Genomic DNA, 13,513 nt, shown 5'->3' on the forward strand with positions numbered 1-13,513 from the left:
AATATTTACATCCACCTTTTTACCTGTCTGCCAGGACATAAGGGTGAGAGGTTTGCCACATGAGAGGCCTGAACTTCATAACTGTAATGAAGCGACCCAGATTGTGAATCTCTTGATTCTGATACTCTCCATGGACCATCCCAGAAAGATAAAACAGCTTGGCACCCTAAACACAAACAAACAAAAAATAATAATGACAATATCATAGCAAAATGAAGGCCCTAAGAAGCAATAATACTAAGAGAGACCAACAGGGAAGCTGCCACCCACTGCTTCCTGGGCCTGGTCAACTTCTTTGGGACTTCCAGGTAAAGGCCTGGTAGGAATAGCTCCTTAGGTCACAAGAAGAGGTCTCAAGGCACAGGACTCTGTAGCTCAAGGCCCACAAGGGGAAGGGAGAGAGGTGTGACAGATGCTGGTCCTGAACTAAGAGCAACTTCTAGTGACTTAATTAAATCATGTCTCATGTAAGTTGTACAGAAGTAAAAGGGACAGAGTTAAAAACTATCTTAAGGGAAAGATTTCAAGGACCAGGAGCCAATAAATACAAAAAATTCAGCAAATAAAGCCTAATAAGATGTTTATTCATGTTTCTTCATTCTGACTTTATTTTTTCCTTTCATGCTGGGACTGGGGCTTGAACACAGGGCCTTGCCACTCCCACTTGTCTTTTTCACTTAAGGCTGACACTGTCATTTGAGCCATACCTCTAGTCCCCTAAAGGATTTTAAATGTTAATGCCCAGTAATAATAATTTCTCTTCTTACCGGGTAGACTTCTGTCCAAAACCTGTGTTTTAACCGTTTTTTTGTCTTCTTCAGTTGTTTATTATGCTTGAAAGAGTCTAGGTGAGTGAGAACTCCCATAATTTTAGGAAAGCCATGTACTTGACAGATATTTAGAAACTCAAATGTTTCCATTTCAAACCCAAAGCTGGCATCTATGAGCATCAGTACCTAAAAACAGAACACAATTTCTCAAGGAAGTTATCCAAAAAGACCATCTAAACCTAGGGCCAGCAAAGTATGGCTCATGGGTCAAACCCAGCCCAGGGTCTACATACACAACTAAAGCTTTATGGGAACACAGCCACATCAAGACACATATATCTACACTGCTTTTGTACTACAAGTTCAGGGTTAAGCAGAAGCATCACAAAGTCCCTGATCCACAAGGCATGCATGGCTTCTCTCCAGCCCTTTAAAATTTGCTGACTCCTGCCAAGTGATTCTTGGGGATTGCCTTGACAGAGAAAGCACCACTTTCTGGCTGGACAATGCCTACCAGAACATTAAATTTCCAGCTCAAAACTCTGAATGAATGAAAATAAACAATAAAAGAAAGAAAAAAACTCAATAATAAATCAAGGAGATTTGGTTAAATTACCCAATATAAAAGACAAACTATCTGAAAGCTTCGAAAAATCCCACTTTTTACATTTTTTTTTTTTTTGGGTCCGGTCGTGGGGCCTGAACTCTGGGCCTGGGTGCTGTCCCTCAGCTCTTCAGCTCAAGGCTAGCGCTCTACCACCTGAGCCACAGCGCTGCTTCTGGCTTTTTTTCTTTTTGCTTATGTGGTGCTGAGGAATCGAACCCAGGGCCTCAGGCATGCAAGGCAAGCACTCTACCACTGAGCCACCTTCCCAGCCCCACTTTTTACTTCTTAACCAGAAGAAGAAAGGGGGAAAGGAGTATTTTTTGAGTTACTATATAGGACTAGGACTCATAATACCAAACTTACATGAATTTATCTTAACATGCTACGTAATTTATTAGAGTTTCTGCTTGAGAAGCTATGCCTCCATCATGTAATAGTCAAAAATGGTTTGTGCTGAGTGCTGGTGGCTCACCCCTATAATTATAGCTACTAAGGAGGCTGAGATCTGAAGATCATGATTCAAAGCCAGCCCTGACCAGAAAGTCTGTGAGACTCCTATCTCCAATAAACCACTAAGAGAATCAAAAGTGGCACTGTGGCTCAGCTGAGCTGAAGAACTCAGGGACAGCACCCAGGCCCAGAGTTCAAGCCTCATGACTGACACTCCCGTGGGGGGAAAAATGGTTTGAGTCAGTGATTATCAATTCATTCATGACATTCTTCAACTTCAAAAAAAAATTTCCAGATGTCACAAAATTGAAGAAAATAGAGAAGAATGCTAATCTCCATTATGAAATAAGTAATACTCTGAGCTAGGCATTGGTGGCTCATACCTGTAATCCTAGCTACTCAGGAGGCTAAGCGCTTAGGATTCACAAAGGCCAGGCAAGAAAGTCTGTGAGACTCCTTCTTAACATACTTGAAAAAAGCTGGAAGTGGAGGCGTGGCTCAAGTGGTAGAATATGAGTGAGAAAATCAAGCAAGAGCACAAGACCTTGATATCAAGCCCCAGTATGGGCTAAATAATACATATATAAAACAAGTAACCAAGGTATCTGCCATCCTGTCATGCTAGCTTTAAAGACAGGTAATAGAGTATCAGCAATAATGAGTACTACTAGTTAGAAAATGCATTTGAGGCTACAAATCTTCCATATGCAAAATATACTATTTAGATCTTTCTTTTCCTTCCTTTTTTCCTTCCTTCCTTCCTTCTTTCCTTTCTCTCTCTCTCTCTGTTGTGGGGCTTGAATTCTGGGTGGGGCACTGTCCCTTAGCTCTTCAGGTCAAGGCTAGTGCTCTACCACTTGAGCTACAGCACCACTTCTGGTTTTCTGGTGGTTAATTGGAGGTAATAGTCTCATGGACTTTCCTGCCTGGGTTGGCTTTGAACTGCCATCCTCAGATCTCTGTCTCCTGAGTAGCTAGGATTACAGGCATGAGCCACCAGCACCCAGCACTATTTAGATTTGCTAACTGATAAACTGACCACTTCACTAGGACAAGCTATGTATTTAATTTCACCATTATTAAAATGAAAGTTCTAGAATCATTAAGAACAGGAGTTCACATCTCTCATCCCTAGATAGGGAGAGGAGCCACACATAGGAGGGTCATAGTCTAGGCTAGCCCAGGCAGAAAGCAAGACACTATCTAAAAATAACCAATGCAAGAAAGGTGGCCAAGTGGCTAAAATGGTAGAAAGTACTCCTATATCAAGTACAAGGCACTGATCTTTCCAATCATATCTAATGTAGCTTTCTTTTCATTATATTTCTCATTTCTTTCCTTGTTTTTGTGCTGGTACTAGGACTTGAACTCAGGGCCTGAGCATTGTTCCTTAACATTTTTGCTCAAGGCTAGTGTTCTAGCACAGGAGCCATAGATATATTTCCAACTTTTTGGTGGTTAATAAGAGGACTTTCCTGTCTAGGCTGGTTTTGAAAGGTGATCCTCAAACCTTAGCCTCCTGAGTAGTTAGTATTACAGGTAATATCTACCAGTACTTGGCTTCTCATTTCTGGACAATCACCAAAATTCCTTCAGAATAAAATTCAAACAGCCCATTATATTGTTGTTGTCTCCATTAAAAACCCAAATGCCCCTATTGACTTACCAGATCTGCTACTTTAGCCAGATCAATCATCATATTAATGTCACACCCACATTCAATAAAGGTGAGTCTGCGCTTCTTACCTATAAATGAAAAAATAAAGATTCTGCTTCTTAAAAGAACCTGACAAGACTGTCTATTAACTCTGACCATTTTAAAAGCATAGCCATTATAACACTATGTACATTTATTAGAAGTTAATTTTTACAGGAAAAAACTGGCAAACTAATGCAAATTTCATCTTGGTTTCCTTCATGGTTCTTTCATTAATACCAACTCTATCCTGATAAAGTATTAAAATAGGTAAACTTTCACTGGATGAGTGACCATGATGGCCTTGCTGTTTAGCAACAAGTCAACACTTTTATCTCTGCCAATTTCCATTTCCCACCATAGTTAACAGCATCCTTAAAACAGAAGGCTAGGCATCAATAGCTCATTCTTGTAATCCTAGCTACTCAGGAGTCTGAGATCTGAGGATCATGGTTTGAAGCCAGCCAGAGCAAGAAAATCCTTAAGACACCTATTTCCACTTAAGCACCAAAAAGCTAAGAGTGAAACTGTGGCTCTCATACGAGAGTGCTGGCCTGGAGGTTAAAAAAAAGAAAACACAAATAATCTTCACAGAATAATTATTTCTGAATTATAATAAAAATAATCAATAAGGACATCCTAAAGACCTCAATTCAGCTGTATTATTATTGTAATAATAAAGTTCAGATTCAACGTTGCCTTTTTTTTGGGGGGGGGGGGGAGGGGGTTGGTAGTGGGGCCTGAGCTCTTCAGCTCAAGGCTAGCGCTCTACCACTTGAGCCACAGTGCCACTTCTGGCTTTTTCTGCTTATATAGTGCTGAGGAATCAAACCCAGGGCTTCATGCATGCAAGGCAAGCACTCTAAACCACTGTCCCAGCCGACATTGCAATTTTTTGGACTTCTAATTTTCCCCCAAACTCATAAAGGTCACCATCACCAAAAGCAACATGTTTTTTACAGAAAAAGGAGCCCTAAGAACGTGGCTGTGAAGCTGGGAAGTTAGTGGGTCTCATCTATAATCCTAGCAATTTGAGTGGCTGAGATGGGAAGGACAGAAGTTAAAGGACAGCCTAGAGAAAAGTCTGAGACCCTAGCTGGTCATGGTAGCATGCACCTGTCATCTTAGTTACAATCAGGAACCTAGAACAGGTAGACTGAGGTCTAGATGCTCACCTGGGCAGGAATCGAGACCCTATCTCAAAAATTACAAGTGCAAAAGTGGCTAGAATGTGGCTCAGTGATAGGAGTGCCTGAATTCAAACCCAGTACTGCACAAAAGAAAAAAAATGGCTTTAAGAAGACAAGTATGGAAGTGAACGACCTCTACAATGAAAACTTGGGAGGATTAACATCATGAAAAATGGCAATACTGCCAAAGGCTATCTACAAATTCAATGCAATACCTATCAGTATTTCAACCTCATTCTTCAATGAAATAGCAGCCCAAAAATTCATAGGGAACAATAAAAAACCCTGAATAGCAAAAACAATCCTTAGCAGACTGAACAGTGCTGGAAGAATATCAATGCCAAATATCAAACTCTACTCCAAAGCCATAGTAATCAAAACAGCTTGGTACTGGCACAAGAACAGACCTGAGGACCAATGGAATAGAACTGAAGACCCAGAAATGAACTCACAGACCTATACCCACCTAATCTTTGATAAGGGAGCTAAAAAAATAGAATGGAAGAAAGACAGCCTCTTAAATGGTGCTGGCAAAATTGGTTAAACACCTGCATCAGAATCAACTCCAAATGGACCAAAGACCTCAAAGTCAAAACAGACACTCTGAAAACATTATAGGAAGGAATAGGAGAAACTCTAGGGCTCCTTGACACAGACCAAAATTTTCTTAATAAAGACCCAGAAACACAACAAATCAAAGAAAGGTTGGACAAATGGGATTGCATGAAACTGCAGAGCTTCTGCATGGCTAAGGACATAGCTAGCAAGATACACAGCCCACGGAGTGGGAGAGCTTTACTAGCCATATAACCGATAAGGGTTTCATATCTAAAATATACGCAGAACTCAAAAAACTAAATCCCCCCCAAAAGAAATCCTCAAAGAAACAACTGCCCCATAAATAAGTGGGCTAAAGATTTAAAGAGAAACTACTCTGAAGAGGAAATAAGAATGGCCAATAGACAAATTAAGAAAGGCTCAACTTCTCTAGCCATAAAAGAAATGCAATTCAAGACAACATCGAGATTCCACCTCACCCCAGTTAGAATGGCTATAATCAAGAAATCTAATAACAACAGATGCTGGAGGGGATGTGGCCAAAAGGGAACCCTACTGCATTGTTGGTGGGAGTGTAAACTTGTTTAACCACTTTGCAAAGCAGTATGGAAGCTCCTCAAAAGACTCCACAGAGTTCCCCTATGACCTAGCAATCCCACTTTTGGGCATTTACCCAAACAACCACAAACAAGGCTACCAGCACAACTATGTTTATTGCAGCATTATTCACCATAGCTAAGATATGGAACCAACCCAGATGCCCCTCAGTAGATGAATGGATCAAGAACATGTGGTATATATATACAATGGAATTCAATGCCTCCATCAGGAAGAATGACATTGCCCCATTTGTTTGGAAATGGAAAGACTTGGAAAAAATTATATTAAGTGAAGTAAGCCAGGCCCAAAGAAACATAGGTCTCATGGTTTCCCATATTTGCAATAACTAGTCTATGTCTAGGACAAGCAGGAATGGTCAAAAGCTGTGTACATATGACCATATAAGATGATGTTAAGCGAAATGAACCCCAAGATAGAGACACAAGTGGTTTTACCTTTCTTGTTGTTGTTTTTAATGTACTTATAATGTATCACATGATATTTTTTGTTTCTTTTGTATGTTCTTCCCCCACAGTATAACCCATTTTCACTGTATTTGATTCCGGTGCCCTGAATCTAGTATATAAATTTTTCTAATTTGGGGAGGGGAAGGGAAATAACAAAATGCTGAAATAAGGATATAGGTTGACCCATTTTAACAATGAGATGTACAAGACACTATGTTGAAAATGAACTTTACAACTTCGGGGGGGGGAAGAGTTGGAAAGGTGGGGAGGGAAGGAATGGTAGGGGAAAAAACAAAGGAGACTCAAGATGAAATGTACTCATTACCTTACTCATGTAACTGTAACCCCTCTGTATAGTATTTTTACAATAAAAAATATATACAGAAAAGACAGGTATGCAAGTAGGTACTACTTACTATCTGTTAAATGAAAGTGCCTAGGATGGTAAGCCCTATCTAAGCCTTTCCTCCTCCTTTTTTTTTTTTTTTTGGGGGGGGGGGGGTCAGTCCTCCAGACCTAGGTACTGTACCTGAACTTTTTTTTACTCAGGGCGAGGGATCTACCACTTGAGTCACAGCACCACTTACAACATTTTTATTTTTTTTTAGTAGTTTATTGGAGATAAAGAGTCTCACATGCTTTCCTGCCCAAGCTGGCTTCAAACCATGATCCTCAGATATCAGATCTCCTAAGTAGCAAGGACTATAGGTGTAAGCAACCGGTGCCTAACTAAGTTTTCCTTTCTATATCTATACACCTTTTCCCACCTGCCCAGTTGGCTAAAGCAGATGTAGAATTCTCTATATCTCTCTATATAGAGAGGTACAGACATAGATATAGCCACCATTTTCTCTAGGAACCTACCTCTTTGTGAACTTAGTAAAACAAAAGAATGATAATATAATACCATACATTATTACTTTAAGTTTCTGGTCAAAAAAAGCAACAAAGATATATGTGTTCTTCAGGGAAAATCTATCAGGAGAGTCCCATGTCAGCACCTGCTCACCTGACACAATTGTCACAGGGCCTCTGATCTCTGTCAGCTTCTGTCTGGTGAAATTCCGGATGAGGCACTGTATCAAAGTACTCTTTCCAACTTTTGGGGGCCCCATCACCACTACCACGATGGGTGGGGGCTCCAGGGGTGTTCGATCAACCACTGGAATGTGATGCTTTTTTGTTTTTAAATCCTGAGTCCTATTTATTTTAAAAAAAAGATTAAGATCACTTTCAAAATAAAGAACAGCTGATATTCAGATATAAGTAACTGGTGAATTATTAACATTAATTTCTGACCCCAAACCAAATAACTGTTCTTTAGTAATGAAATAACAGATAAAAGACAGGGGAAAGTTACTCAGTAAATCTGACTACTTTGTGTTGATTTTAATAGTTTAAAAGAAAAAGAGAAAACAAATAAGAGTAAAATCTTCGGAAATAAATTCAGTTTTCTCACGATGTAGTTGAGAATGAGATTTATTTTTATAAAAAGGTTTGTGCCAGTACTTAGTTTTAACTCAAGGCCTGGGCTCTGAAACTTATTTGCTCAAGGTTAGTGATCTACTTCTTGAGCCACAGTTCCACTTCTGGCTTTTTGCTGGTTCACTGAAGAGTTTCCTGGATTTCCCTGTCCTGGCTTGGCTTGAATTGTGATCCTCATACTATACCTTAAGCCTCCCAAGTGGCGAGGATTACAGGCTGTGAATCAATGAGTTTGAGTCAGATTTCTTATTCCTAAGATTATAGGGAGAATTTAATTCAGTAACATTTAAAAGTGTTCTGCTGGCTATATAGTAGACTTCTAAATACAGCCTTCTTAATACTATTACAGTTCAACATTTCCTATTACAATGGTATGAAAGACATAGAGGAAAAAAGAAACATTACCATAGAGACTAAAGTTCAGGAATTCATCTTACAAATTATATTCTAAAAATTCTTTTCTTTTGGACTAAAAATAAAGCAACCAATGGGCAGCTGCTGGAGGCAAAATAGCTCCCATGAGAAAGCCTTCTGAGACATTAGTAAAAGCCATAAGGAATTGATGTCCTGAATTATCCATGAAGCCCAAAGTCAGCAGTGAGTGGCTCCTACCATATAAGAAATAATAAAATGTAAGAACCATCAGAGTCTAGCCATTCATACCTGTGAAAGGATCGAGCCATACGCACAGCAGACTGAACTGCAAAAGCTTTAGGGTTCCTTTTCCGAGCATCTTCTTCATCTCCAAGTTGGAGATCCTGCAGATGGCGTTTCTTTTTCTTCTCAGCCTTGGGTCCACTGTGTTTCTTCCTATGCTTCTTCTGATCCTTAGTCTCCATGGTTACTGTTTATCAACTGACAAATATTCCAATCTGCGTGTAATAGGGTGGGTAGGTGAGGAACAGTACTTAACCATCAAGGGGCACTATTTAATTCAGTACTATTTGTGTAGCCACTGGCTACTGAGAAGCTCAAATATACTTAGGGAAACGGACTATCACTTGATCCACAGCTACACTAAGGCTTCTTGCTGTTTGTAAGTCTCATAGAATTACCTGTCCCGGATGGCTTCCAACGATTCTCAGATCGCAGCCTTCTGATTACAGAAGTGAGCCACCGGCATAAAGATGTTTTGCAGTACTATTTTTTAAACTGAGAATATAACTTATGGCCACTACACTAAACGAATGGTGTCCTAAGTTAAACTTTAATCGAAATTTCATCGCCATCCATCAATCTCCTGTGCTTCGACAGAGATATTCCCTAACAGAGAAGTACATTTTGTCCTACTTTTGCTCTCCCCTTTTCCCTCTCGGAAAGCGCGAACGCACACACAGACACACACACAATCTGGAACGGACAGCTCTGTAGAAGGCCCAGGTCGCCTGCCCCGAGATGATCTCTCCAGCCACTTGCCTCACGGCTCCGGCGCCAGGCCGGGCTTCACTCTGCTACAACTCTTCAGGTAGCGAGCACGTCAGCCAATGAGGGGCTGAGCTTCCGGGAGGACAGCGGGAGGACCTTACCACGCACAGCTTCCTCTCGGAGCCCCCAAAGCCTGCCGTCGTCTCCCAGAACCCGCGGCGGTTACCCGGTTCACAACTGCTACCCGTAGAGCCCGCATGGACACCGCCGGAAACGGAAGCCCATTACACACGCGGCCCGCCGGTGAGAAACAAGAGACAGACGAAAAGGACTTCCGGGAGGACGAGTTTGAGAGCAGAACCGGAAGGAAGGCATCTAGGGAATGAGTGCGGCGCTGGAGAGGAGCTGCCCGGGAAGCCCCGCCCTCCTGAGGCCCCGCCTTTGAGGCGGAAGCCCCGCCCCTTCCCTTCCTCAAGTCGGGACCGGCGTTCAGCCTATACGCAGTTGGTACTCCTGTGCCGCCGGCGCTCTCCAGGCTAGTCCCCGCCGAAAGCCAAGCTGTTGGTGCGGCCTGTCTCCGGTTATAGCTGGAAGTGAGTCCATTTAGTCCTAGTCATGTTCGAGTCTCCGTACCTGTCTCCTCCGAAAGGCCGGTTCGCCACAGTCTACACGCGCGTCTTCACAGACGGCGACGTCCGGAGCGCTCCAGGGTCATTAGGGTTCTAGTGCCTTGCGTGCGCATGCGCGCACCTTTCTGGCTCCAGGCACGTGCTTTGCCATTTGAGCCGCACCTCCACTTCTGGCTTTGGGGCAGTTAATTGGAGATGAGAGTCTCACGGACTTTGCTGCCTGGGCTGGCTTGGAACTGCGGTCCTCAGATCTCGACCTCCAGTAGCAGCTAGAATTGCAGGTGTGACACCCGCAGGTGGCTGGCTTTACCTGGGTTTCTACGTAATGCTTGGGTCAATGCAGGACCACTATGGATGGGGTGTACGAGGTTTTACGTTTCCAGTGTTTTCCGCCCTTGTAAGCGGGGCGCCCATCTGGTTCATCTTGGGGCCTGGGTCTCTAACATTGCAGCTTGCCGAATCCTATATGGCATGACTCAGACCAGGAGTCAGTAGGGGCTATTCTTTGGATGTAGTGGAAACCAGCCACTGTGTGCTGGCCAGTTCTCCGGATGGCCTTAGACTCTCAGTTCTATAAAATGTTCTTGAATGTACGATCCTGAGAAAGGAGGAACTAGCAGAAATGGCCAGACTTCTCTTCCTGTTCTCCCTACGAGAAGGATGCCCTGCAAAGTGTTATCCCAATGAGTCAAATTGCCCCGGAGTCTAAAAGCCTGGTGGGAGAGCTGTTTTCCAGATTGTCTGTCTCAGTTGTGGTTCAAGTGGGGCTTTACAGACGAGCGTGTCCACCGCATGGGCCACTTTCCTAAGCCTTGGTTTTCAGTGGCCCTTGCTTCCTCAACGTTGGCCCCTCACCCATGTATTGTCTAACTAAACTCTTAGTCTTGTATCATTTAACACAGGTCTACGTTACAAATAATTTGATTTTAACATTATGTAAGCATCTTGTGTGTAGGTGTGCGTATGTGTCTGTACTAAGGCTTGAATTCTTTGTTTTTTCACTCAAAGCTGGAACCAACCACTCGAGCAACTTTTATGTCTAGCTTTTTGGTGGTTAATTGAAGATAACAGTCTCTGGGATTTCTCTTCCTAGAGTAGCTTTGCCCTGGGATACTCAAATCTCAGCTTTCTAAGTAGCTAGGATTACAGGCTTGATACACTGATGTTCAGCTCTAATGATAGTCTTTTTTGTGTGTATGTGCCAGTCCCAAGGCTTAAACTTAGGGCCTGGGTACTGTACCTAAGCTCATTCGTTTTTACTTAGGGCTACAGCTCTACCACTTGAGCCACAGTTCCACTTACAGCTCTTTTGGTAGTTAATTGGAGATAGAGTCTCTGACTTTACTATCTGGGATGCCTTTGAACTGCAATCCTCAGATCTCAACCTCCTGAGTAGCTAGGATTACACAAACCTGAGCTACCCATCCCTAATTACAAAATCTTTATGTGAATTATCCTTGTTTAGACATCAAGGCCAAGACTTAATATTTTTTACTATATTTCTAATTTTTAAAACAAATTCATGTAAGATTCCAGTAGAGTATAAATTTTTAAAATTATAGATAATGTATATTTATGTATATTATATATATATATATATATATATATATATATATATATTACAAGGTATGGGCTAAGGCCCATACCAAGTTATTTAGGAGAGCACCAATGGGGTTGAAGACCATTCACCTGTCAAATGCCAGATTTATTCTCCCAGTCTGGCTTGCTGGTAAGGCCACCACAGCATAAGGAGCACCAGTCCTAAGCTGCCTAGAGAAGTCTGACCATGTCATGGATGCCAGCTTATCACTTTCTACTTGTCATGGCTCCAAGCTCATCTAAGGTCCATGTCTGAAAGAATGTGAGTAGAGATCCACAAGAGCTAGGTGTTACTATCCTCCTTTGGGACTTGAGTATATAGAACTCTGAACTCCCTACTTCTTTGAGGACTTGGGCTTTCTTAGAAAGGCGGGTAAAAGGAGAATTTTTACCTGTGCTATTGGAAGCAAGTGAGAGACCTGCTCTTACAGATGAATTATTCTCCTCCCCATTTTGTAGATGCGGAAAACAAGCTCCAAGAGAAACGTGTCCCAATTGTAGACTCCAGATGTGGGAGGGCTGATAATATAATTTCTAACCTCCTTAGGTAGTGGAAGGGAGTCTTGGACTGTGTGTGTGTGTGTGTGTGTGTGTGTGTGTGTGTGTGTGTGTGTGTGCACATGCACTGGTCCAGAGGATTAAACACGGGGCTGGGCACTGTCCCTGGGCTTTTTTGCTCAGGCTAGCACTTTTACCACTTGAGCCACACCTCCACTTCAGGTTTTTTTAGAGATGAGTCTCACAGACTTTCCTGCCCAGGCTGGCTTCAAGCCTCCTGAGTAGCAAGTATTACAAGAGTGAGCCACTTGTGCCCAGCTTGAGGGGACTACCCTCTCTGAGGGCTGGGGGTATAGCTCTTTGTCAGAAGTCTTCTCCAGTATGTGTGGGGTCCTGAAATGTAAGGTCACAAAGGTCAGACTGGGAAAAGGAGGCCTGCACAGATAAAAGGAGGAGGCTGAGTGTGAGTGCCCAGGGATGAAGTGGCAGATGAAGAGACAGGAAATACAGTGTGATAATCAAGTCTTCTTGAGAAAGGAATACTAAGGAATGTGCAAGATGGGCACAGTTGCAGTCTACAAATTAGGAACAGAAAGCAGAGATGGTTGACTAGGGATAATTGTGGGTGGACCTCACAGATGTTATGGTTCTATGTCAGGGACATTCTGGCTGGAAAGTGCCAGGGTGCACTAGAATAAGGGAGGGCAAGTTCAACACAGAAAAGAGGACCCCAATCTCAAGACCAGGCTGTTGGGGAGTTGAAAAAAAGGTCTAGGTATAAATTTATAACCCAACAGTTCCCATTCTGTTTTTGTACACTAGTGAACCAGAGGATATCCTAGCTGTTTGTGTGTGGTTTAGTATGTGGGAACAAGAATTTCTTTGATTAGAATGTAGACCGATGGGGGTGGGGGAGGGGAGATAGATGGGAAGGGATAGGAAGAGGAAACAAAGGAGGAGGCAACAATGCTTGATAAGAAATGTACTCATTATCTTGCCCATGTAATTGTAACTCCTCTGTACGGTATTTTCACAATAAAAAAAAGAATGTAGACCAACACAAAATATTGATGTACATTAAAGATGAGTAGGGTGTTCATGCAACTCTTTTTAATTGTGAAAATACTGTACAGAGGAGTTACAATTACATGGGCAAGATAATGAGTCCATTTCTTATCAAGCATTGTAGCCTCCTCCTTTGTTTCCCCTTCCCATCCTCCCCCCCCACCCAATCATGCAACGCTTATCTGTCTCTCTGCTTCTCTCTTTCTCTCCCCCCCCCTCCACTCCCCACTTCCTCCAAATAGCCACTTGGCTCTTCTCTCAATGTGGCCTCCTCTATCTCTCAGACAACTTTGCCTATTATAAATTGTCTTAATAGCACTTATTACCATTTACTTGGTAATTTTTTGGTGTCAGTATTGAGGCTTGACCTCAAGACCTGGGTGCTTTCACTTAGCCTTTTCATGCAAGACTAGTGTTTTATCTCTTGAACCACATCTCAACTTCCAGCTTTTTGTTGGTTAATTGGAGGTGAGAGTCTTATGGACTTTCCTGCCCAGGCTGGCTTTAAAACCTCCATCCTCAGATCTCAGCTTC

At 42.4% G+C, this 13,513-nt stretch overlaps 1 protein-coding gene across 1 annotated transcript in view; it reads right to left on the reverse strand.

Moving 5' to 3' along the window:
• The window catches only part of Bms1 (BMS1 ribosome biogenesis factor), a 35,750-nt gene extending 26,292 nt beyond the window's left edge, over window positions 1-9,458 (reverse strand). Inside the window, exons 1-6 of the mRNA XM_042696377.1 lie at window positions 9,350-9,458; window positions 8,487-8,695; window positions 7,348-7,538; window positions 3,494-3,573; window positions 768-956; window positions 24-166 (exon numbers count right to left, since the gene is read on the reverse strand). Coding sequence (XP_042552311.1) covers window positions 24-166; window positions 768-956; window positions 3,494-3,573; window positions 7,348-7,538; window positions 8,487-8,662 — 779 coding nt within the window. The 5' untranslated portion in view covers window positions 8,663-8,695; window positions 9,350-9,458. The remainder of the gene's footprint in view (window positions 1-23; window positions 167-767; window positions 957-3,493; window positions 3,574-7,347; window positions 7,539-8,486; window positions 8,696-9,349) is intronic.
• Window positions 9,459-13,513: the final 4,055 nt, after the last annotated feature.

This window comes from Dipodomys spectabilis, unplaced genomic scaffold (genome assembly GCF_019054845.1).
Source record: "Dipodomys spectabilis isolate Male_0828 unplaced genomic scaffold, ASM1905484v1 ptg000207l, whole genome shotgun sequence".
Lineage (NCBI taxonomy): Eukaryota > Metazoa > Chordata > Mammalia > Rodentia > Heteromyidae > Dipodomys > Dipodomys spectabilis.